Genomic DNA, 27,996 nt, shown 5'->3' with positions numbered 1-27,996 from the left:
TTAAAAATGTTAAAATATCGTTCCTCTGGACTATTAGTATAGGATTTATAATGAACAAAATGTGAAGCTCCATTTACTGGGTCGAATTCGGTACGAACAAAAACACGACATTGAGCCCGAAAATTCGAAATTTAATTTCATGATAGACCACCTGATGTCTGATCTAGTTTAGGATCCAGTCTCCCACAAGTTTTACAGACCATTGTAAGTATACATATATAGTTGTATTTTTTTCATGTAACTGTATTTTTCTATAAAATTTCATTAATAACAGACTTTTAATATACTCGAAAATAGATATCCGACCGATATGGACGATATTGAAATGAGTAGATAGATAGATAGATACTCTTTATTGTTTCCTCCGAAAGATTACAATAGTAAACTTATTATGAATATAAATAATTACAAGAAATAATCACAATGAGAAAACAATGGGCGACCTTATCGCTAAGAGCGATCTCTTCCAGGCAACCTTTGGATGGAGAGTTATAAACAGTTTGGTGGGTGATGACCTTTTTCCACTGTCCATGTCCAAACTCAGTATATAGATATCGGATCGGTATACATGTTACCCATGCCTAATAGTAGCATTCATAAATAGAATAGTTTTTTTTTAATGAACGATAAATGTATACACTTGTGGGGCACCAGTGAAGGATGATAGGTGAGGATGAAGTAGGTCAGTTAGCCCATCGTGACGAATTCAACAAGAATTGTTCACGATGGTTTCCAGGGGGAACCACGAAATTGTTAGAAATGGGGCTGTGAAACACCATTGCTAACAATCCCTTTCCCCCCCAAATAGAATAGTTTATACGGCCATTCGCCAACTCAGTGGCACAATTACCGCGATTGTCCACCGCATTATCATAGTGGAGTGTGCCCAATTTTGGCTTGACGACTTTTTTACGAGTTTTCGAGTCCACGTAATTTATGAGGTCGTAAACCGTGGTACGGGCCCCGATAACAATGTCCCTGTTGCAGTGAATTAAGCCCGCAACTAACAGATTATATGATGCGTGAACACACGGCCCTTCGGATTCTTTGTCTTCACTAAAAGTTAGTACCGACTTTTGTAGTAGTTACAGTCTAGTTTATTACACACTTAAAGAAGTAAAAACAATATCTGATCTCATTTACTGAAAGGAAATTATGTTCCAGATTAGTATCTAGACTACGAGTCTTAGATATTGCCATAGTTTTTTTTAGCCTTTCGTTTTTTGTTGTGAAGCAGTTGTATTTTTTTTTAATGGATGATAATGGAATGGTAGCCCTGCCTACGCTAACGGGATACGCTGGCGGGACACCAATAAAGTATGATAAGTGAGAATGAAAAGGTAGGTCAGTTAGCCCATCGTGATGAATACACCTGATATTCATCACGATGGTTTCCAGAGGGGACCACGTGGAGGTCGACCCAACAGGGTATATTGCTAGCACAGGGGCTGGTAGTCCACATTGCTAACAATCCCTTTCCCCCCAGCAGTTGTATTTGCATGACTGTGTTTAGGTGTGAAGGGTGGGATATGGCAATGAAATTACTGGCTACAGAGGCATAACATCTTAGTCCGGGGGGAAGGGGTTGATAGTAATGGGAGGTTAGTCCCCATTGCTGTCAATATACCCTATCAGATCGACCTCCATGCGTTCTTCTTTCTGGAAACCATCGTGACTAATTTATCGTTGAATTCGTCATGATAGGCTAACTGACCTACCTTTTCATCCTCAATCTTCATTCCTTACTGGTGCCCCGCCAGTGTATACCGATACCGCAGGCGGGGTTACCATTCCATTATCATTCATTAAAAAAAGAAACAACTTAATTCTCAAAAATGGCAACGCCTTCACGCATTTTTGGAAATAGGCGACACAGTATACTCTGTTGTGTCCATAATATACTGTTCATGTCCATATGCGAAGATTACTACATCCCCATTAGATAGAATCAGTTCGCCATTCTATTTACCATCAAAAATACTTTTGATTACCTACTAATTAAATCGCAGGGAGTTTACCCTCATACCTTAGAGCCAGGATGGTCATGTACAGTGCGGTTTCAGATATATTTCGTCCTACGAATGATCAGGTTATTTAATGAATTCCCTGTCGAGATTACAGCGTGAGGTTCTTTAGAAAACGAGTAAAGATGTTACTTCAGAGTCGACAGTGCGTGCTTAATGCCCCTGGTAATGCAGACTTTCATAAACGGTAACCGTTTACCAGTTGTTTATCAGGTGAGCCGTATGCTTATTAAATTTATTGAGTAACTCAGCTTTATTACATTTCCCATTGACTATACGAAGAGATCGTTAAAAGCTAATAAACAGTATACTCAAATATATGTCCCACATATTGCTCCACATTTAAAATACACACCAGTGATCTCAAACCGGTTTATTAGTGGTTGTAAATCTAAATGGCGGATGCGTAAACCGGTTTCTACCTGTATGACAGAGTTTTGCGGTTTCCATTGGAATTTCCTTTGCGAATTATTTAATAGACTCGACAATATTTAGTTTATATATTATTAAGTTGGATAATTTACATGAAAACGGATAATACAGTGTAGTACTTTTTCAGTTTTGCTACAGTCTTGTTCGTAGAATTTTTTTAGTGAGCCAATTGTGAATATATAATATAGTATGTATCTATGTATTTGATATATGTATTTATGTGTGTAGGTTATTATTTACTTATGTATTAATGTTATTATTTATATCTTATTATTAATTTATTATTTATATATGTAGGAGGAGTATACAATTTTTTTTATACAACTTAGAATGGCAAACAAGCTGATGGACAGTGGTAACCGTCGCCAATAGACATGAGCAGTACCATGGGCATAACAGAGTATATTGTTGCGCCCATGATACCTTCCATGCGTTGCCATTCCTAAGGACTCAGGTGTTATTCCTCTGTACCCTGTAAATTCACTGGTATATTCCACCCTTCAAAACACAGCCATCCAAACACAAATGCAAGGACTCCCTCTGGTAAATTTCTGTACGTATTTTCGTCATACCATTGTGCAGAATTGTTGAAGAAATAGCGTAATATATACGAGTACACTATATTTTAAGATTTTACTCCACAAAAAACTGACTTTAATTATGTCCAACCCATTTATTATGTTTTAAAAACTGAACTACTAAAACAGATTTTGACAAAATGTTTATGAGACGATTTAGTATTTATTTATTTATTCATTAGTACAAATATGTGTACATGGCGGACTTAATGCTAAAAGCATTCTCTCCTAGTCAACCGTAGGGAAGTGTCAGAATACACGAATGTGGTACTAGTAATTATTGATATACGTACATACTAAAATTACATATATAAACGAATAAATATATATGAATAACAAATATACTTACACATATATGATATATACTATATTATACACGAAATTAAGAATAATATAAAGCACTTATCCAATCTGTAAACAAGATCTGTAATTCAGATAAAAAAAGAACTATAATGTCTAAATATATAATTAACGGAGTTATAAGGTAATAAACGTAAATAGAACGTTCTTTTTGATGTCGGTTGAAAAATCCAAACTTTTGGAAGTCGCTTAAAAAGTTACAAAATTCCATATTACATCTCAATTTTCCTGGAAAACAATTTTTAATTTCATTTAAGACTACGTTACGTCGGGCTGTATGTGATCCGAGTACGTTTAAAACGGAACTTAACTGTGTTAAAACTTTGACGCGAAGTTGAAGTCAAAATGGTACAATTTAGTAAATTATTTTTTATTTATTTATTTATTACATCAACTGGATGAGTTTTACAGTCTCCCAATATGCTCACCCAGGAAAGCATCAAGATAATAACATATTTAAAAAAGGAATAATTCACATAAATAAAAGAAATAATATAAAAAAGATTTAACTAGAAATAACATTAAAGCCTAATTCTCTGAACACAAACACTCCGCGGTCATCCGACGAAACTCCAGCAAGTTGAAGGCAAATTCGTCCAATTGCGGATCATCGTCTTCATTTCAGCCATTATCCGTCTACTCCTGGACATAAGCCTCCCTCATAGACTACCATAAAGAACGGTCCTGAGCCACCTGCATCCCCTGACTCTCTGCAATGCATTTGACGTCGTCACTCCATCTAGTGGGGGGTCGTCCTACACTGCGTTTACCCATACGTAGTCGCCACTCCAGAAACTTTCTTTCGAATTGCGGATACCGGCCCAAAATATTATTGAGTAGTTTCAATGCAAGAAGAAGCTATAAGTACCTAGAATGGCAAGTAAGCTTACGTCCCACCTAATAGAAAATGGTAACCGTCGCCTATAGACATGGACAGCACCATGTACATCATAGAATACGCTGTGATGTTCAGTTCCCCTCATGCGTTGCCATTCTTGAGGATGACGGTGTTTTTTTTTAATAGATGATAATGGAATGGTAATCCCGCCGGCGCTAACTCCTTTATGCCTTTATGTATTGTGCCTCCATACCCTGTAATTACACTGCCATGCTCAATCAGAAAGAGCAATGTAAGCTGCTTCACTACAGAGAGACGAATGGGACAGAGGTACCCAAGCAGACGATTTTTATATAGTATAAGTCTGGTTACTTTATATAATACCTAATGGACATAGGTACTAATGTTTTCCCCTAAAATCAACGTAAGTGCTTGCCGTATATAATTGGAGCCACGCATTCCACGGGGAGTCGAGCTAACCCTTGCAAGTATTTCCGGAATTTTTTTCTGAGCGCTTTTATATTGTATTAAAGAGGATACAAACACATTCATTTTTAGGGTTCCGTACGAACACAATATATAAAAACCTTTATCAAAACCTCGACTGTTGTGAGATATCTATATTTCAAAAACTACTAATAAATACTTATACAACTGTATCGTTACATTTATTAATTATCTTGCTTATTATTGTTATACCAGAGGAAGACTTTGTACAAAAGTCGTTTGCTTGGGCACTTATGTACCATTCGACTTTTGTACATAGTCTCCCTCTAGTAAATATAATACATCTAATACGTCTTCACAAATTTTCAATATTACATTGACGTTTTCTATTTAGATGGAAATTCAGTGTAATTGTGTAACATGTAGCCCGACACTGTCATATCCCGTTCACGACCCATTGAATCCATTGTCAACTGTTTCTCGCTTGTAACTCGTGCATTTATTCGCTAGTTTCGTGTCACATTTTTCCTAAATAAACTGTTACATTTCTTTTACTTTCTTTGTTATAATACTACCAGTATATCTTCACTAGAGTGCGGTCCATCTGTTCCTACTATTTCTAGACAAGTCACACTGTTTTTCCCAAGGGAACGGGATATAAAGAAGGTACGGAAGATGCTGTGGGAAACAGCTAGTACACAGTTAAATGCCTTGGTCTTCGTTTCTGTCCATCCTGTAAAAGGTCTTATCATCATCATCAGTCATTAACTATTCACTGTTGAACATAGGCTGCCCCTATAGGAGGTTTTTGCTAATAGTTGCCACGTTCGGCAGGTGGATCGACAACCGCAGTTAGGCTTTGATGATGTTTAAATTGGGTTTGTTTAAACATAGGTTTCCCCCAATCGAGAGGCATTGCCGGTAGTTGTGACGCTTGGCTGGTGAATTGGCCACCGCAGATAGCTTTTGGTGATGTTTAAAGAGCGAGGCTGCTGCCCATCCCTGGACCATTAAGTTCCCTCAGGCGCCATTCAAAGGAAAGGAAGCGGTGGCCCATTCTATTTCGGGACAACACAGCGTTAAAGGATCTGTAATACATAAATAGATCTTTCTCAGGCGCTTTCATCCAGATAATTGGATTTCACTGATTATTACAATAACAGAATAATGTTCCACCCCAGAGGAGGCTTAATGAGACATTAGCATTTAGCCATCCACTGGTTCCTTTGATGAATATCTGTTCTGGTCTCCCCCCGCAAATGAACCAATTAAATATATACAATAATTCAATTTGAGCTAACGACTGGAGTTGGAAAAATTTCGGATAATACGCAGGGTATTACTTTTTTTGGTATGTTTTTTTTTTTGAGGAAAATCGAATTGGATATTTTATTTGAAGTGTTTCGTGCCTTATAGGCTTTTACTAAAAAAAGTACGGTATTAAGATTTTTTTTTTAATATTTAATTTGGCTCGAGTCTAGGTATTTGCGGTTATGGTATGTATTGTAGTTGTTTATACTATGTTACAATAGCTCGAGGATCAGGTAATTTGCGTAATTATTGGCTCTTTATTCTATTTTTTCTTTCTATTCAATTATGTACTACTATATTTTGACCCGCGACTTTGATTTATATTCGACTTTTATTCGACGATTATATTTTTATATATTCCTGTATTCTACTCCATCTTGTGTAGTACCTTTGTACTAAATTTCATAGTGATTGGTCAAAGCTTTGAAACCTTTGAAGCGCCAAGAGGTAACAGACAAACATACTTTTAAATTTATATTACTAGTAAGATTTAATTATAATAGGTTTACGTATATTATGATAAAAGGCAATTTTGTGTCAATCAAATTTAAAGGGCTTTAATTATCGTTCGTGTATATACTTTATAAATTTAATTAAAATCCAATTTATCGTAAATAATTACTAGTATTCGATTATATATTTTATTTAATACTACTTAAAATGGCTAACAAGCTAACGGCCCACCTGATGAAAAGTGGTAACCGTCGCCTAGAGACATGAGCAGTACCATGAACATAACAGAGTATACTGTTTCGCCCATGATATCCCCCATGCGTTGCCATTCCTGAGGACTCAGGTGTTATTCCTCTGTACCCTATAAATTCACTGCCATATGTCAAAACACTGATATTATGTTGTGGCCAAAACAATATATGTATATTTTGCTCTTTTTAGGATAAAGCAATAAACTGTGACCATTTTGTGTTACTGTAGGCACTCGTGCAAAACGAAAAATTTTGTTACTAACATACTTGAAGTAATTACACCTACTTATAAGTAATTAATAACATAAAGTATTACTTATAACAAAGAATTAACTGCATTAGAAGAGCAAATATAATTATGTTGTCTCTTTTTGTTTGTATTTCTGTTATTATTTGTGTATCTATAATGTATCGAACATGGAAACAGGAAAAATTGCTTTTTTTAATTTTTCCAACTTACGTTCCTTATAAGTCTAACCAAACAAACACATCACGTCGCTACAGAACAGCGAAACGGAAAAAAGTAGAGTCAATACATTAACCGTAAACAATTACTAAAGTGTCGGAAAATATATAGGAAAGAAAAAAAAAGGAAAATACTGTTTTTTCATTCTTTCAGCCTATAAAACGCTGCCGTTTACTTATTTTAGTTGGGGAAAGCGTCATTCCTTCAGCGCGCTTACCTCTCCATGAATTAGTTTTTGCCTTTTTCCTCTGGATTATTATTTTTCCTTCCATTCCGCTCTCGTCCCGGGGAAATAACATCGCGATAAATTAACAATTTGTACGCACACAAGAGCCAGCTATCAGGTAAGATAAAGTGATTCTGAAATTACGATTCCGCCAAATAATTAGATAATGTCGTAATGAATAATAATGCGAGGAATGTACCTACGGGTAATAAATGTTTAGTTTGTGGGTAAACCTCAATACGTTATGGGCCCATACATGTTCATTTGTACATGTTGTTTCTAAATACTACCGCTCTACCCACATTGATGCTCTTTTCCATTTTGGGTTTACTGGAACTGGAGCTTAACTCTACAAGAGTTCCCTACACTTATAGAGTTAAGCTCGCCTTTATACATTTGCTTTTTACTGACATATTTTTTATGTATGCAAAAAAGTATAAATAAATAAAAATATAAGAGAAAATTTTTACACTAAATTCTTTTTTAATTATAATTCTATTCTATTCTAACTTCTTGTACCAAATAGCTGTGTTCGCATGATACGAACATATTTCAGTAGGAAGAATGGAATAGGTCAAAGAAATTTGTTCTTAGAACTACGACAACAAAGGTCTACGCTAGCGTAGTATTTAGAAAGAATATAAACAACTGAACATGTGCATGCAAGCATTTCAAATGGGCCCATAACGTATTGAGGTTTCCACAAAAACTACAAGTTTGCAGGATACATACGTATTTGAGTATGAAGAATTGAATAGGTCAAAAAAATTTGTTCTTAGAAGTACAACAACAAAGATCCATCCTAGTGGTAGTATTTAGAAAGAATATAAGCAACTGAATGTGTGCATGCAAGCATTTCAAATGGGCCCATAACGTATTGAGGTTTCCACAAAAACGTAGAGACGTAGCATAGATGTCACAGTGTATTCCATAATGTTTACGATGCTGTTCGTGTTATTGTCAACAGTTGCCAGTTTTTGTCACATTAGGCTGTCTGCTTGCTATTTTATTTGCCTAAACAACTTACTTTCACATTTATTATTAGTATATTAACAGAGTAAAGATATATTAATAAGGATTTCAAGAGTATAGACTAAAAATCTTAAACTTCTTCGAAGTTTTACACAAGTTGTAAGTAGTAAGTTTTCATATCGTATCGTTGAATACGCCCTTAACCTACCTCAAGAAATGGACTATCAAATGCAAAAAAAATTTTCAAATCCGTCTAGTGGTTTCAAAGATAAGTGTGTTTAATTAAACTAACCAAAACCTTCAGATTTATCATATTAGTGTAAATATGTACTTTTATGTATGGAATTTAATATTATATCTTACCATTTTTATATAAAAAAAAAGCTCATCATGTCATGCTTTAACTGTCCACAGCTGAACATAAAGCCTCCTTCTTGGGGGTGGGTTTGCGAGTAGTTGCCACGCTTGGCAGGCGGATTGGCAATCGCAGTTAGGCTTTGGAGATGTTTTAAGAGGGACGCTGCTGACCAACCCTCGTCCTCCCTTAGTCGCCTCTTACGGCACCCACGAGAAAAGAAGAGACCACAAGGAAAAAAAATAACAACAGTATATAATAACAATAATTGTATTTATAAATACCGCGAATATAACAACTCGCGAATATAACAACAAAAAACAATTACATTAATTGTTTTTTTTATTTATTTAAAGAAATAAACATTATACAAAAGTCGATTGCTTGGGTACCTCTGTCCCATTCGTATTTCAACCGTAAAGCAGTTGTGTTTGCATGGCTGTGTTTCGGTTTGAAGGGTGGGATATGGCGTGAATTTACTGGGTACGGAGGAATAACACCTGAGTCCTCAGGAATGGCAACGCATGGGGGGTATCATGGGCGAAACAGTATACTTTGTTATGTCCATGCTACTGCTCATGTTTGTAGGCGACGGTTACCACTTTCCATCAGGTGGGCCGTCAGCTTGGTTGCCATTCTAAGTTATAAAAAAAAAACTTCGTTCACATGCAAGGTGCCTACCTAATTAAAATAATTCCTTTGTCGTCCGTATAAATGTACAATATCGAATTGCATGGTACAATACAGTTCACTAGCGGGAAACGTTAATTTAACAAATAAAGAAATACCTTTATTCTCCACAATAAAAATGAAATTGGAATTAGTAGGTGTACCATCAAAGCGGAATAAGGTGGGTGCACACAGGGCGCGCGCGGGACCGTTGTCGCGTCGACGGTCGCTAACTAAGCTTATTTGTACCACTACCAAGGTGATTCGATCTTGTATCGGTTTAAACTACTGTTCGAGATTCATCGAACGGCAACACTGAGAGCCGTCGGGCGGTCTCGGCTTAGGTCGGCTCTGTTCGCCACTTTGTGTCACGCCACCGACGACACTTTACGCGTACGTATTTTATATTGTTTAATGTTCAATTAACTACAACAAGAATTATAACAGTTGTACAGTCCACTGTTTTATCATTATTAAACCATCATTATTTATAAGCAAAGGCCTAACCAAATACTCCTTATCTTTAATTAACTTCATATGGTGAGTGGCAGTTCTTCACCATGTGTTTTTGTAGACATTTTCTTCGATGCACAATCAAAATATGGAACTAACTCCCAGTATGATGGTCAATGGTCATGGAACTATCAGCCGTGATGGTTTCCAGGGGGAACTGCGAGGGGGTCGACCCGATAGGATGTATTGTTAGTAATACAGTTGCTAATCCTCAGTACTAGCAATTTCTTCTTCCCCTGTGTTTATGGGGTTTGAACCTACAGCCTTTAGAAAATGCATAAAAAAATTGTGCTACATCAACCTTTTTTATAAATAAACAGCTACAACATCGATGTCATATTTTTTTTTAATTAAGCACTTTGTTCGATAGGGTTGGTTAGCTACGTTTTACAATACTTCAGAGACTAAATATCCTAAAGTTAGAAGTTAGAGTTTATTAAAATTTTAATTTAACCTTGTTGACTTCACAAAATTCATTTCAATTGTTGAACAGAATCGGTGGTAACAGATGTCGACCTGTTTCCATTTTATTTTATTTAGAAAACTTACAGCTACATCCATTAAAGGAATACATAATGTATAAATTCCATTTATTCAGCAGATTCTACTTAATGTATTTAAATGTGAAAGATTGCAGAGTATTTAAGGGTTTGTTGCTCAATTCCTCTTTAATTTACTACTTATTTAAGTAGTTAATAAATAACATAGTGTGCAACTGAGGAATAGGCTACCTGCTGACATACGGGATAGTCCTTCCATTACTTCCTTGAAGAGAAGACTAAAATCATACCTTTTAACCAATAACACATGATAATTCTATGCACTTATACATATGTATATATATTTATCTATTTTCTTATTTATTTATTTATATATCTATTCACAATTTGTCTTTGTTTGTTGTATTTACATTATTTTTACCGGTACCTTTCTTGTACTGGATTACCCAAATTATTTTCTCTCTAACTACACTGGGTTGGCTGGAAGAGATCTCTTTCAGAGATAAGCCCACCCTTGCTAACATGTTGTTAAACTAATCGTTGTATGTATTATTTAGGTGCAGTAAAGAATATATAATAGTGTTAGTTGTTCCTCTTAAAATATCACAAAAGCCTAATTCCGGTTGCCAAACTGCTTACAAATTGGCAATTGGTAGGCTAATTTGCTTAAGCAAAGTTGCCCAAATGGGAGGCCTTTTTTCAACAGTGAACAGTGGGGAAAAAAGATTGTTAGTGATGGGACTAGAGGCTCCATTGCTAACAATATACCTTACCAGGTCGACCACGCGGTTCCCCCTAGAAACCATCTTGATTGTTTATGAGTTCATCACTGTGGGCCAACTGACCTGCTTTCATCCCTCACTGGTGCCTCGCCAGTGTATACTGTTAGCGTGGGCGGGGTTACTATTCCATTATCATCCGTTAAAAAAAACAGTGAACGGCTGATATGATGATGACGATGACTGAGTAGTCATTGTTAAAAAAAATTATGATCTATCTGAGTAGATAAATCATAATTTTTTTAACAAGGAAATTAAATACTAAATGCCGTTTAACAGAGCCATCTAGTTTTAAACTAAGCAGAGCTTATACCATGGTTCTTGGACATCTGTTAAGGTAGAATATTCCCTTAAAATAATACTGATGATGATTTTAACTTTGTTTAGTTATATATCGAAACCACACAATATATCTTATATATTATGTATATATATGTATATTATATATCGCCGTGTGGACCCGGCCTAGAATAGGCCAACCCTTCCTTTCTCGTGGGTACGACACCCAAGAGTCGACTAAAGGAGGACGAGGGATGGGCAGCAGCGTCCCTCTTAAAATATCTCTAAAAGCCCACCTGCGGTTGCCAAGCCGCCTGCCAAGCGTGGCGACTACTGGCAAAACTCCCCTAATGGGGGAGGCCTAAGTTCAGCAGCGGACAGTTAACGGCTGAAATAATAAAAAGAAGTATATATTATTGAAATTGCTTATTGTGGTCAGTGAGATAATAGTAACCAATGGTAGGGGTAACAACGGCCACAAATTGCGGCGTGGCGTACATTTCGTTTGTGCTGAAACGGGAGAACGCTTCCACCTAATGTAATATGGTTTTAGTGGCAAAATTATAGCCAGGGCATACTGGCTGCCGTATTTACTGCCTATGTAGTACAATCCGATTGTGTTATTTACGAGCACTACCTGTGTACAGGGACGGACTTAGGGCGTGGACGGGGGCCGTGTGATTCGCGAGGAAAAATAATTTAAACTGCTTAAAATGTTTTCATTAAGATTTTTTTTTATACAACTTAGAATGGCAAACAAGCTGACGGCCCACCTGATGGAAAGTAGTAACCGTCGCCTATAGACATGAGCCGTACCATGGACATAACAGAGTGTACTGTTTCGCCCATGATACCCCCCATGCGTTGCCATTCCTGAGGACTCAGGTGTTATTCCTCTGTACCCTGTAAATGCACGCTATATCCCACCCTTTAGACCGAAACACAGCCATGCAAACACAACTGCTTTACGGTAGAAACACGAATTGTATTTTTTTTTTGAGTAGTTTTTTGGTAGCTTTGATATCTGACAACCTCGCCCTCGCTATTGGATACTGGCGGCGAGGTTCCCAAAGTGCGACAGCACATTCTTTTTTTAACATTTAATAAAATTATGTCATTTATAGTCTTAAAGAATTGTCGTTTATTCCAGTTACGCTATTTAATAGGGTTCCTGGAAGTACTTGTTTGTACTGTAAATCATATTTTACATTGGACATATTAAGAAGATTTAATATACAATGGCGCACTTATCCCGTAGAAGGATCAGTCAACCTTTGAGAAGCTGAAAGAAATCCATAGAATGTTCGAGAGTAAAAATTGTACAGCTTAAATAGAAAATGAATAAGATAATTATTAAAAGTTTTGAGATTTTTTTTTATTTTTTCAAGGCAGCGTGGAAGCGTCGAAGAATAACAGGAAAAAATCAATAGAACTTTCTATATCAACATACCAGTTGCACGCTCAGTTTTAGTATGCGACGTTGATAGTTTACTTGCTGTTTTTCGATTAATGTTTCCTAGGAAAAAATGTAACTTTTTCTTTATTTTAAAGGATTTCTATTACTTCTATTTCACCTTTTTTTTTATACCACTGAGGTGGCAAACAAGCATACGGCCCACCTGATGGTAAGTGGTTACCGTAGCCTAAAAACACCTCCAATACCAGAGGTATTACGCGTGCGTTGCCGACCCTGAAGAAACCTCTTTACCCCTCTTTTGAAGAACCCCATGCTGTAGTCTCTTGGGAAAATCTCGGCAGGGAGCTCATTCCACAACCTGAGTGTATTTTATAGTTTTATACACACCACACCTTTTATAGTTATCACATTCATTGAACGTTGCATATATATATATATATAAGCAAAGGCGAACTTAAAAGAGATTTCTTCCAATCAACCTAACACAGTTATTTATATTTATTAAAACTTTATTGACCAATAAAATGTGGTACAAAAAGCGGGCTTAATATTATTATAGTATTCAAGTGAAATATACCTCTCAGTAGTCAATTCCCAAAATATCTCAGTAACAATTTCGTTTCTGGGACTGCATTAAATACGAAACTACATAAAAATAAAGCCTCGCCGGGCCCGACCCTACTGTGCCTTGCCCGGGGGTCTATAAACTAAAACTTGACTCTTCCCAACTACCTCCCTGTCAGCATAAGCCATGGGAAACTCCCCATGTGCTTTATAATAGCAGTTGAATCTCAAATCAAATTATCAATCAGTAATAGCACAAAATTGCTATATTATTAATATTATATTAAACTTATGAATTATCTATGCTTTGATTTTTTTTTAATTTCCATACTTTTCTTCTACTGTGCCTTTCTATTATTATTTATTATTCAAATCATTTTAACATAGATAATGGTTTTTATTTTCTATTAGATGGTCCATCAGCATGTTTCTTTTTATTTTTACTAACATCTCGCCCCGGCTTCGCATGGGTGCAACGTACAAACAATGTGGTGTCATTGTGTAGTACATTAAACGAATGATATTACAATTGTATGAAAACTCTCAGTCGATTTGGTTTCTTCCGACATCTTGAACAATTATTATCATGTTTCAACAAATTAACACAAAACAATATTAGACTGGATAAAACAATAAATAATAAATATTAAAATATTAAAAGAAAAAGGTTCGTGTGACGAACCGGACGGGCAAACGCAGTGTAGGTCGTCAACCTCGAATGCATTGCAGAGAGTCAGTGGATGCAGGTGGCTCAGGACCGTTCCTTATGGCAGTCTATGGGGGAGGCCTATGTCCAGCAGTGGACGGATAATGGCTGAAATGATGATGATGATTATTAATTTATACATATAAACCTTCCTCTTGGATCACTCGTATCTATTGATAAAAATTACAATAAAATCCGTTGCGTAGTTTAAAAGACCTAAGCGTACAGACGACGGAAATTGACTTTGTTTAATGCAATATAACGGGGGGTATCATGGTCGAAACAGTATACTCTGTTATATCCATATTACTGCTGATGTCTATAGGCGACGATTATCACTTTCCATCAGGTGAGCCGTCAGCTTATTTGCCTTTCTAAGTGTCATAAAAAAAAAAGAACAAAATAGAGATTTTAATAAATAAAATCCCGTGTTTCTTACCCCTTAGTGCTGCGTTGATGTTTACAATATTAGTTTATATTCCTTTTTAAGAGGCCGGCAGCACACCTGCAATGCTGTTGGTGTTGTGGGTGATCATGGGCGGCGGTAGTCACTTACCGAAAAAAAATTTGTCAAGAATATCTCTGAATACCAAAAAAATAAACATAAATTTATAATCTATGTTATCCTGACCTTCGGTAGACGTGTAATGAATTACTTTTCTCCATCTTGTAATAAACTAGTTTTACCTAAAAAATTAGACGGCAGTAGCAAGCCAATTCTTGCGAAGAACATACAAATAAATAAGAAACACAATTTAGGTCCGAAGGCTGAGAGAAATAGAGGCGACCTTCGGCACGAGCCAGACAAATGGCATCCGGCCGGACAATACCTTTATTTATTCGTGTCGTATGTACATTATATATATATATATATATATATATATATATATATATATATATATATATATATATATATATATATATATATATACATAATATCTTTAGATAATATAAAACATAATAAGATTGTGTTCCACTATGAAAAACTGACTTCAATTGTGGCATTACCAGTTATTTTAATTTAAAAACTAAACTAAATAGAACTTCCATAGAACCAATCTTTATAGAAAAAATTCTTTTAAATTAAAAAAAAAAAAAATGTTGTAGTTATGAGGTAACAAACATAAAAAAGAATATAATCGAATTGGGAACAACCTTCTTTTTGAAAATTGCTCTCCACACCTGGATGTTTTTTCTGGAGCACATATTATATACGGGTTTTAGATAGATAGATAGATAGATACTCTTTGTTTCCTCTAAAAGATTACAATAGTAATCTTATTCTAGATATAAACAATTACAAGAAATAATCACAATGAGAAAACAATGGGCGACCTTATCGCTAAAAGCGATCTCTTCCAGGCAACCTTTGGATGGAGAGGAGTAATTATAAACAGTTTGATTGGAGGCATGATGAAGATCCTGTTATTTCTAAATATGGAAATGCAATACATGTAATAATAGGTTTTAATACGGAGTTCAATATCATTTAACTTAAAAAATTATAATCTACAGATATTTTAAGGTTAAATAAAGGAATTTTACAAAATTAGTTTAGGACCGCCATCTTTTTTAATTTAGAAAGCATCAGCTGTTTTTCCATTCTGAATTGTAAAAATAAATACGATTCATATTACGATTTAATTTCACAATTAAAATGTTTCGTCTGTTTGTTGCAGGAGAGCACACCTTAGAAGCTGCTTGGAAAAATTAAAGGACATGGTACCACTAGGCCCCGAAGCACCACGACACACCACATTAGGATTATTAACAAAGGCCAAAAGATTTATAAAGGTAACGAACACTTCATTGTTTTGTACGTATAGGGATTAAGTACTTTGATATTAAAGCTTTTGCCCTATTTGAGACCAAATTGCATGTGGGAAACATTATATTCATATAGTTCTACGATTTAGTCCTATCACATTACAGGCAGTAGAACTAAACGTATTTTTTTGTCCGTTTACTTCTACTACTATTAAGTACTTTTTCGCCCTATCTAAGACAAAATTGGATGTAGGAAAGATTATATCCATTTAGTTCTACGATTTAGTCCTATCACATTATAGGCAGTAGAACAAAACGGACTTTTTTGTCCGTTTTGTTCTACTGCCTACTATTCTATATATATTATTCTCTATAGTGTACTATTAAGTATCTTAATATTGAAGGTTTCGCCCTATATGAGACACAATTGGATGTAGGAAAGATTATATCGATACAGTTCTACGATTTAGTCCTATTTTCAATTTCTTCTTACAAAACTTTTTATAATGTATATTGTTTTCTCTTTTCTACATCATACGTACAGCAAACGATAGGAACATTCCCTCTTTCTCTCTCTCTCATTTCTATTCTTCTCTCTCTCTCTCTCTCTCTCTCTCTCTCTCTCTCTCTCTCTCTCTCTCTCTCTCTCTCTCTCTCTCTCTCTCTCTCTCTTTCTCTTTTTTTTTTTGCCTCTGCGTCCACTTTGACCATGTAGCCCTTAGTAATAGTAGTAGACTGTTTATGAGTTTACAAAATCTATCTTCAATTTCAATCACTTCCTATCATGATCATGAGACCGAGGTCATTCGAGGAACATACATATCTATCACACCTGTCTCCCATTTGGGTGGGCAGAAGTAATGAAACGCCAAATACTCCAATTCAAACAGATTTCTTTCGCTTCCTCCACATTTATCAATCTATTCATACACGTTACGGGTTGTTACGGGTACTTTAGAGCCTTTCATAAAAAAAAAAACAGTTCAAAATTGGGCATAACGAAGACACAAAAAATGCAGACGAATTGAGAACTGCCTCCATTTTAAAGTCGCTTAAAAAGTTATTAAAAAGATAAATGGTTTTAAAAGAAGTTACACGGTCGACTTGCTGTCGGCGTTTCTTTTCAGACAGTATTAATTTTGAGGCGCTAATTCCGAGTTGAAGCGAATAAGCCTTTTATTATTTTCCTAAAATAATTCACAAATTTGCGTAATACAAACGATTAATAAAACATTACAATCGTGCGATATCGTCATTGTCTTACTGCCCACTATTGAGTTGGCAACCCCAATTAGCCTTTTGTGATAAGAACACTGCTACCCATCTCTGGACCATTAAGTTCCGTTAAATTTTTCGTTATATTATATTTTTTCTTATGTCGTAGCGACTATCTGTGATTTCAGAATGATTTGTGACGTTCTTTGGTAGGTGAAGTAGCTGGAGCGACGATTGGTTTTGCGTAAGACATCCGACTTTTTAATCATAGATAGTAATTTATAAATGTTTATTTATTTTTGTTATTTATTTATTTAGGTTTACCAACAATTGTTTTCACAAAATAATGTAAATATATATACAATTATGGAGCTTAGAACTAAGTGTAACAATTGTTTATAGGCAAACACAGCATATATTGATACATGTATAACAATAAGTACAGAGAAATATATATATAGCTTACATCTATTATTAAATGCTTAACAACTAACAACTAAAGCCACCATATCCATAAGCAGCACGACTCATTTTATATATTTATAGATATTTCGTACAAAAACAATTGGAGTATCAAAATTAATATCGACCTGGTCACTGCAGCTGTTTATAATTTTACAGATGTTATAGGCTATTATCTCATTGTGAGATATTATGTTTCTAGTAGGTCAATACAACTATTTATTTAAAGAATATTATTTTATTAAATATATATATATATATATATATATATATATATATATATATATATATATATATATATATATATATATATATATATATATATATATATATATATTTGCTTTAGAAGTATATCATTATCTGATGTCAGATAATATGCCTTCTCTATATATTAAGTACGAACTTTATTTAACAATTCGGCAACAAAATCTATTCGCCGCTAAGTTTTCGCTAAGTTTTAATTGAAAACAAATCAATACGGAAAATTATTCGAATATTTTCTAAGGAGAGCCACCGTTTCGGGACCACAAAGGGGAACTTCTTGAGCAGTCAGTGTCGCTGTCGAGCGGACGGCTTCCCGTTCCGCGCAATAGTTGGGTGAGCCTTCCATAAACAAAGGACGTAAAGGGTTCGCGCGCTTCCGCCCGGCGCCGTTTCCGGCCCGCCACTTCCTGACCTCTCCCCCCCTCCATCTCATCCCCCAACCCCCCAGACCCTTCGGGACCGCCACTCACCGGAGGCGCTTTTTTAAGTTGCGTATGCTTTCAGTGGTAATGGAAAATGCTTTGTCAGCACAGTTTGATGTCGCGGACAGGTTTCCTGTTTAGCGTTCGTTATATCATTTTTTTTGCATGCGAATGTTTCTGTTGTGCCATTACTCTGGATTGTGATGGTTTCGTGATGGAATGTCTGCGCCTTTGTCCCCGCTCAGGGTTGGCACGGAAGAGTTGTTTTGTAATGAACTCAATATTTAAGTAGCTGATATCTTTAGTATTGTTAACAAGCATATACAGTAGAATTACGATTATTCGAATTAAATAAATCGATTTGAAAGTCATATCAAACACTATGAAATAACTTATTATATAAAGGGTTTTACATATGTAATTTTTTTTAAATGACATAAGTACAACCTTACTTCGTTAAGAACGCTTCTATTATTTTTGTTCGTTTTTCAATTAATTTTTTTGTGGTGAAAGTCTTTAGTTTCACTAATAGATCACTTAAAAGCATATTATTTATTTATTTATTGCACCATAAACAAAAATATAAAATGACAATTGAATAATTCAAGTGAAATACAGTAACATAAATACAGATTGAAATATACACATAAAGGTACAAAAGGCGGTCTTATCGCTAGGGCGATCTCTTACAGACTTTTTTTTTTATTTAAGCCAGTATTGTCTATATTAATATTTTAAAGATCTTAATATTGGATACGTTAATACTTTACTACTTGGTCAATTATAAAACATCTTCCACCTATAGAAAACAGTATTACCAGCGACTAATATAGGCTATATTTTATTATTATTTCAGCCATTATCTGTCCGCTGCTGGACATCAGCTTTTCCTGTAAGGGGAGTTTTGCCAGTGCCTGCCACGCTTGGCAGGCGGGTTAGGAACCGCAGTTGGGCTTTTAGAGATGATTTAAGAGAGACGCTACTGCCCATACCTCGCCCTCCCTTAGTCACCTCATACGACATCCATGGGAAAGGAAGTATAGGAAAGAATATAGGCTATATACGTAGATTATATAGATAGAGCCTCGACTCTTAAAAACGGGTCAACTTTTTGTCAGCTAATTGTCAAATTAGTTGACTCGTTTTTTAATCAATGTTCTACATACATATATACTTACGTATTAAATGTATCTTGACGTATTATTTAATAAATAAAATTTGTGTTTACGCAAAAAATGCTTAAATTATAAAGGAATCACTCATAACTATTTATCATGCAAAATTGTATGAAAAAGTTGACCCGTTTTTTTTCGATGCATTTGTATGGAAACACTCCATTTATAAAATCTAAGGCTGTATATTTTTTAAATAAATTTGAGATCCGTAAGAAAATTATAAAAATGCAACCGAAAGTCTTAAAAAAATTGTCAATTAAAACTAAAATAAAATACTAATTTATATTCCTATCTATTGTATCTACCCGTGCGAAGCCTGGACGGAGTGCTAGTGTTGTATAAATCCACATCAGACGGACATAGACAAATTTATAGCGAGACAAACATTATCATACGCCACTAGTGTAGCTCCACGATTCGGAATGCATAAAGCGATTGTATGCGGGCGTCCGAGCGGTATGAGAGATGGCCGGACACGCCGGACGCGGCGCGCATTCGTCACCGAGCCATTGTACCGAGAGCTGTTACCACACTATACGTATACCACAGTCTAACTATTTTATACCAGGCCCTCTAGACAAGTGGCAAGCGAATTCGTCGATGGAATCGACATGGCTAGCGAGTCCACGAGTCATCCGGCATTGCTATCTCATTCTAGAGGGAGACTTTGTACAAAAGTCAATTGCTTAGGTACCTCTAGCCCATTCGTGTTTCTACTGTGAAGCAGTTGTGTTTGCATGGCTATGTTTCGGTTTAAAGGGTGGGATATGGCGTGAATTTCCAGGGTACAGAGGAATAACACCTGTGTCCTCAGGAATGGCAACGCATGGGGTGTATCATGGGCGAAACAGTATACTTTGTTATGTCCACGGTACTGCTCATATCTATAGGCGACGGTTACCACTTTCCATCAGGTGGGCCGTCAGCTTGTTTGCCATTCTAAGTTGTATAAAAAAATCTTTCTTACGGGCTCGCCAGCGATGTTGATTCCATCGACGAATTCGTTTACCATTTTTCTAGAGGCCCAGTCTTCCAAAGGACATAAACAGACAAATATTATATGACCGTTCGGGACCAAAGACATTGTACCAGGGGGGGGGGGAGGGATTGTTAGTAATAGGGGCTACCAATCCCATTGCCAGTAATATACCTTAACAGGTTAATCTCCACGTGGTCCCCCATGTATGCCATCGTGTTGAATTCCAGGTGTATTCATCACGATAGGCTGATTGTCCCTGCCTTCACATTCTCACCTACCATCTTTTTGCAGCCAAGACCCCGTTCTTCTCAATTGAAAATGTATACCGAATGGGCGGTAAAACATGAAAGAATGACTGTTCAAAATGCTTAAATTTAAATTTGACAAACTGAGGTTTTGTTAGTCCAAAAAATAAAAAATAAATTAATGAAAATAATATTTCCAAACTTGAAAAAAAAAGATATTACTTGTATTTGATATCATAATTCGTCATCATCATTTCAGCCATTATCCGTCCACTGCTGGACATAGGCCTCTCCCATAGACTGCCATAAAGAACAGTCCAGAGCCACCTGCATCCACTTACTCATGTCTATAGGCGACGGTTACCACTTTTCATCAGGTGGGCCGTCAGCTTGTTTGCCATTCTAAGTTGTATAAAAAAAAACTCCCTGCAATGCATTTGAGATCGTCACTCCATCTAGTGAGGGGTTATCTTACACTGTATTTGCCCGTACGGGGCCGTCACTTAATAACCTTCTTCCCCATCGGTTATTGTTGTATTTAATATGAATTTATATAATTAATTTTATTATTTTTTAACTTGTATTCACCCCCTACTTATAGTCGTTCCACGATTCCTCCGATAACGAAATTCATTTGATACATATCAAGCATTTATCTGTCGAGCACGGATAACAGGACCGGGCCGGGAGCTGTACACCCGGACGGTCATTCGTTTTGCACGTCACATTAACCATGACGCTGCTGACCGTACAGATACCAAAGAAAGATACCCGCATACACTGTCATAACGTTATCGGATGTGATTGAAGTCGTTTATTCTGTGGAAATTCGATCACTGATGCCCTTTTATAGAGAATGTCCAGTTATTTAATAGGGATTTTGAAAATGGAATACGTATTTTTTTTAGTGGGTCTAACTCACGTAAGATTTGGAACTTTAAATGTTAAGTTCGAATACTTAAGCTTTAATTCTATTAATAAATTAATTATAATTTATTTATTTTATAATATATTAAAATTTTATATTAAATAATAATTATGTTTTACAATATTTCAATTATACAAAATATTTTACATTATTAGTCTACACATATTTTCCCGCAACCGCATAATTGTATAATTTCTAAAAACAGTGCTTGTCTCTTTACCATAAAGTTTAAAATAATAATTTTTACATCTATAAAAAGTAGTTATACAAAATCTCGGAGCAGAAATATTCCCGCCTCACAAAAAATATGGAGGGAAATTTAAATGTGGAATCTCTTATTTTTTTTTTTTTTTATTTTTATAGCATACCAAAGTGAAGAAAACGTTAGATAAAAACTTTTTGATTTAATATAATCAAGACTGTCGATAATACTATATACTACGATCGATTATAATCTATTGAACGACATTTATTTATTTAAACTTTATTGACCAATAAAATATACACAAGTAATACACCCAATAAAATATGGTCAATCAAATAAATAGTACAAAAGGCGGACTTAATGTTATAGACATTCTTTACCAGTCAATCTTTAAGATGTGCAGACAAACTCGATGGCAGTTTGAAAAAATAAAAATATTGGCGTAAATACTTCGAGGCTTCATATTGATACAATCAGATAGGCTTATTGATGTACAGATCATTCTAAACTTATTATCGATTGATCTATATTATCCATCGATTAAACGATAATCGATTGTGAGACAGCACTGCGTGATACTCGTACATTTCCATCGACTCCCTGTCGCCTGAATAAATCAATGTCTGCACAAATCGACATGAAATATCTCATTTTGTGTCGGCAGTGATATTAGTCCACCCTTGACGGTTAAGTGGGGCATATATCATGTCTGTGTTAGTTATATTATATCTAATAAGTTAGTAATCATAACTCCATGTCTGTATCACTTGATGGACTGCGATACGTTATCCGATCTTATTTTATCTACGCGTAATGATGCGTGAATAAAATCAATGGTTATTCCAAATTTAAAAACGTGTTATGTGCGTTTCAATTGTTATACACAAATTAATATTTCCGAATATTTGTAATGTTATAAACTGTAGTTATTTTATACTGATCATACTAAAAAATTTCTTTATTTAATTTCTTATGGCATGGTAATAGCTGATATGATGGGATTAAATGTATTTAATTAATATTTTATTATGATACATTTTTTTTTAAACCCATTAGAAGTTTTCTTTTCATATTATTCATTCTCTTCATATTATTATCCCGTTTTCCCTACCCACAATATATTTATTAACCTGTTTGTGATATATAATTGTTAGGAGTCGCCACTGGAAGTGTTCATTGCAATTCGTATAGAAACCTAACAATTACATTCGGGGGAAAGGGATTGTTAGCAATGGAGACTGAGAATCCCATTGCTAGCAATATACCTAATCAGGTCGACCACCTCGCGGTTCTCCCTGGAAATTATAATAGTTAATTCTTGATGAATTCATCATGATGCGCTAACTGGCCTGTTTTCATTCTCATCTATCGCCCTTCACTGGTGGTCCGCCAGCGTATCCTGTTAGCGCAGCGGGGTTACCATTCCATTTTCACCTATAAAAAAAAACAGTTACATTTAGTGAGGGCGCTAGTGTCGTATTTAGTTCGTGCGTTCCCAAACGCAACGTTTACGTCCATATAATTAATAGCATCGCTTTGATAAATGCGTGTAAATGCTTTCGTGGTGTCATGCAATACACGGCGGATACAAAAAAAAAAAAAAAAACAAATTTACGACCCAACTTTTGAACTACATATTTCATTTTCAAGGATCGTTTCGTATGTTGAAATATCCGAAGAATTTGTTGTACGAATACGCAATGGAAAATAACTTGCACGTCATTATAAAAGTAGTTGTTACGGTTGTAATGTTAACATAGATTAAGGATAAATAATGTTGTTAGACCATTAAGGTTTTGTGTTAATTAATTTATAATTAAAAAACTTATTAAACAAAAGATTATTTTATCTCCTGTCGTAAAAATAATTTCAGTAAATATATATACATCTTAATATATAAAATTCTCGTGTCGCGGTGTTTGTTACTAAACTTCTCCGAAACGGCTTTACCGATTTTTATTAAATTTTGTGTGCATATCGGGTAGGTCTGAGATTCGGGCAACATCTATTTTTCATACCCCTCAATGATATGGGTGACCCACCCCTAAATATTTTTGTTTATTTTTTCACAATTTTATTTTTATTTTATTTATAGTTCTAGAAATAATGTATATGGTAAAACAACGTTACGTACTAATTATAATATCGCGGATTATGGGGGAAGATATTGTTAGTAATGCAGACTACCAGGTCCCATTGCTAGTAATATACCATGGCGTATCGACCTCCACATGGTTCCTCCTGGAAACCATCCTGCTGAATTCCAGTTATATTTATCACGATGGGCTAACTGGCCTGCTCTTTTCATTCTCATCTATCATTTTTCACTGGTGCCCCGTCAGCGTATATCATTAACGCAGGCGGAGTTACCATTACATTATCATCCATAAAAAATGGCTGATAATAAAATAATGGTGTAATTAACACACTACACTGCAAATATATATATATATATATACAACTTAGAATGGCAAACAAGCTGACGGCCCACCTGATGGAAAGTGGTAACCATCGCCTATAGACATGAGCCGTACCATGGACGTAACAGAGTATATATATGCGTATAGTATGCGTTGCCATTCCTGAGGACTCAGATGTTATTCCTCTACACCCTTTAAATTCACGCCATATCCCCACCCTATCAAACCGAAGCACAGCCATGCAAACACAACTACTTCATGGTAGAAACACGAATGGGACAGAGGTACCCAAGCAATCTACTTTTGTACAAAGTCTCCCTCTCCCTCCTTAATTTGACTATTATACTCATAGATAGATACTCTTTATTGTTTCCTCCAAAAGATTACAATAGTAAACTTATTATAAATATAAACAATTACATATTATATTTATATATATATTTAATACTTATAATTATTTTCCTTAATGATTTATTCTATTAATTTTCTTAATTATACAATACCTACTTGTACAACAATTAGTCCATTACCCTAAGGTTGTTTTGAAAAGATTGCTCTCAGCAACAAGACCGCCTCACTGTACTTATACAATTGTATCGTTGTGTTTGTAAATTGTCTTGCTTATTTCCTATATTGTATAATGCAAATAAAGTATACTCGTTCATTCACTCTATATTCACTTACAAGTTAGAAGCCTTGATATATCGGGGCAAGCGATCCCCCGGCCGCTGTTAGCCGGGGCTGGCATCAGGAGCCGCGACTATCTGATCCTTTCATTAGGCTGGTAATTCGTGTGTTATCGCCGGATTGCTTGATGCAGTGGCCGCCTTGTGCCGCCATTATCTATGTTACTACTTGTCGGGCGAGGGTGGCGCCCACTGTAGCCGAAACTTGGTAGTACGCCTTCCTTGTGAAACTGACGATGGATTTACGAATAGATAATGAGTGACGATTTTTTTTAATCGAATAATTTTCAATACTAAATCTATCAATAGTCTATTTTACAAAAAAAAAAGGACTCAAGGTGTCTGAAAATAAATTAATGAAATTTTAATGAACTTAGCATTATTTTGCGTAAAACTATATCACTGGTTAGTTGATTAAATTTTTTGTTAAATTCCGTTTTTAGTTGTTTACGTGTTGGTACAGATACAGTAGTTCTCTTTTTTTTTTCAAGTATTTAATTTTTTTTTTTTTATATAATATAAATTTATTGTAGGAACAAAATTTGAGAGCCTTTTAATGAATGCAAATATCAATTTTAAGGAATGGCTTACATTGATTATATCATTTTGCCGTGTGGTCCCAGCATAGAATAGGCTTTATTTTTCCCGTGGGTGTCGTAAAAGACAACTAAGGGAACTTAATGATCGAGTAATGGGCAGCAGCGTCCCTCTTAAAACATCATCAAATCCTAACTATTATTGTCAACTTTCTTGCCAAACGTGGCAACTACGGACAATACTTCCTTTATGAATGAGTCCTATGTTTAGCAGTGGACAGTTAACGGCTAAAACGATACGATAACTCTTACTAATCTTTACGAGTCGGACTCGCGCAACGAGGGTTACGTACAAAATTATCAAGTTTTTTTTGTGCGTAACTACAAATTTCCGTTTCCGGATTTTTCCTTTACTTGTGCTGTATGATACTGCTTCTTGTCAAATTTCATGATTCTAGATCAACGGGAAGTGCCCTATAGGGTTTGATTTTATTTGCGAATATTAAAATATGCAGTATAAATTAAATATTATATAACCGGCCGTATCTTTTGATTGCGTCGATTTAGAAGTTTTTTTTTTTTGACGGGTGAAAATGGTATGGTAACCCCGCCTGCGCTAACGGGATACGCTGGTGGAGCACCAGTGAAGGGTGATAGATGAGAATGAATACAGGCCAGTTAGCCCATCATGATGAATTCATCAGGAATTAACCATGATAGTTTCCAGGGAGAACCGCGAGGAGGTCGACCTGATTGGGTATATTGCTAGCAATGGGATTCTCAGTCTCCATTGCTAACAATCCCTTTCTCCCCAAAAGTTTTATTTTTTCACTGCTTTAAGAGACTGCAGACCTGAGTCCAGGTGTTTCTAAGAAAAAAGAGTCTTGGCAGACGGACGGACGAACGAATTTATTTATTTATTTATTTATTGGACGAACGGACAATGAAGTGATCCTATAAGGGTACCGTTTTTTCCTGTCGAGGCACGGAACCCTAAAAAAAACTACAAATCATTTAAATAAACTAATTATTATAATATGTTTCGTGTAATAAACTATAATGCGTTGTACTTAGGAATGTTAATGCTACGACCGGACCGTAATTGTCCATTTCATTTACTTGATTAATAACGCTAACGGTATCTGTGTACAATAATTAATTATTTAACACTTACTTGTTAGTAACAAGTATATTATGGGAATACACAATGTGAATATATAATAGCCCTGTTAATATAGTAATATATACAGTTGTTTTTTTTTTTTATGGATGATATTGGAATGGTAACCCCACCAGCGCTATCGGTATACACCGGCGGGACACCAGTGAAGGATGATAGGTAAGGATGAAGCAGGCCATAACTGGCCTGCTTCATCTTAGCCCATCGTGACGAATTCAACAAGAATTGTTCACGATGGTTTCCAGGGGGACCCACGTGGAGGTCGACCTGATAGGGCATATTGCTAGCAATGGGACTGTCAAACTCCATTGCTAACAACCCCTTTCCCCCCTATATATAGTATTAACCAGAGGGAGATTTTGTACAAAAGTCCTTTGCTTGAGTACCTCTGTTCCATTCGTGTTTCTACCGTGAAGCAGTTGTGTTTGCATGGCTGTATTTCGGTTTAAATGGTGGTGATATAGCAATGAATTTACAGGGTACAGAGGAATAACACCCGAGTCCTCAGGAATGGCAACGCATGGGGGTATCATGGGCGAAACAGTATATATACTCTGTTATGTCCATGGCACTGCTTATGTCTATAGGCGACGGTTACCACTTTCCATCAGGTGGGCCGTCAGCTTGTCTGCCATTCTAAGTTGCATAAAGAAACATATAGTATTAAATCCTCCTTTTCTACCAGACATTTTTTTGCAATGTGTTTAATAAAGAATAAATAAATATGTTAACTGTCCACTGAATATCTATATCTCGCCCCTAAGAGGAGTTTTGCCAGTAGTTGCCACGCTTGGCAGGTGGGTTGGCAACCGCAGGTAGGCTTTGGTGATGTGTTAAGAAAGACACTACTACTCATCCTTTGACCATTAAGTTCTCTTAGTCGCCTCTTATGACCCGCAAGAAAGGAAGGGGTGGTCCATTCTATGCCGGGACCACACTACAAAATGTTGAATATGACAATTAAATTGTAGCGAACGGAAGCCTAACATGTCGGTCCTGAGATACAATCAGTCTACGCGTCAAATAAACCTTTGGCGTCACAGTGTATTCTGTGATGGGCGTGTTACTGTTCATATGTACAGGCGACGGTAACGATTTCCGTATTTAATTGCATAGCAAATTCTCGCTTGTTGCTAAGCAACGTCCTGTTTTGCACACGTGATTCCACGTTCTAAATTCAATTATTTTCAATGTAATGCATCAAAATAATTGAATTTAGAATGCGAATAAAGCGAACCGTTATAAGATATATTTCATATAATACAATGTGTGTGTGAGTGTGTACGTGTGAAACATCTTTTATTCTAGCGTCATTGTGATTATTCTTAATCAACTTCAAAAAAGGAGGAGATTCTGAATTCGTTTGTTTTTT

General features: G+C 35.7%; 1 protein-coding gene across 2 annotated transcripts in view; it reads left to right on the top strand.

The window, feature by feature from the left end:
- Positions 1 to 27,996, top strand: part of LOC113513188 (max dimerization protein 4-like) — a 406,434-nt gene that overhangs the window by 308,319 nt on the left and 70,119 nt on the right. For both annotated transcript variants that reach the window (XM_052898890.1, XM_052898889.1), the window contains exon 4: positions 15,820 to 15,934. In XM_052898890.1, coding sequence (XP_052754850.1) covers positions 15,820 to 15,934 — 115 coding nt within the window. The remainder of the gene's footprint in view (positions 1 to 15,819; positions 15,935 to 27,996) is intronic.

The sequence above is a fragment of the Galleria mellonella genome, unplaced genomic scaffold (assembly GCF_026898425.1).
Source record: "Galleria mellonella isolate WM207_F2 unplaced genomic scaffold, CSIRO_AGI_GalMel_v1 utg54, whole genome shotgun sequence".
NCBI lineage: Eukaryota > Metazoa > Arthropoda > Insecta > Lepidoptera > Pyralidae > Galleria > Galleria mellonella.
Note: the sequence above shows the minus strand (reverse complement) of the source record. Positions and strands in the feature narration are given on the sequence as shown.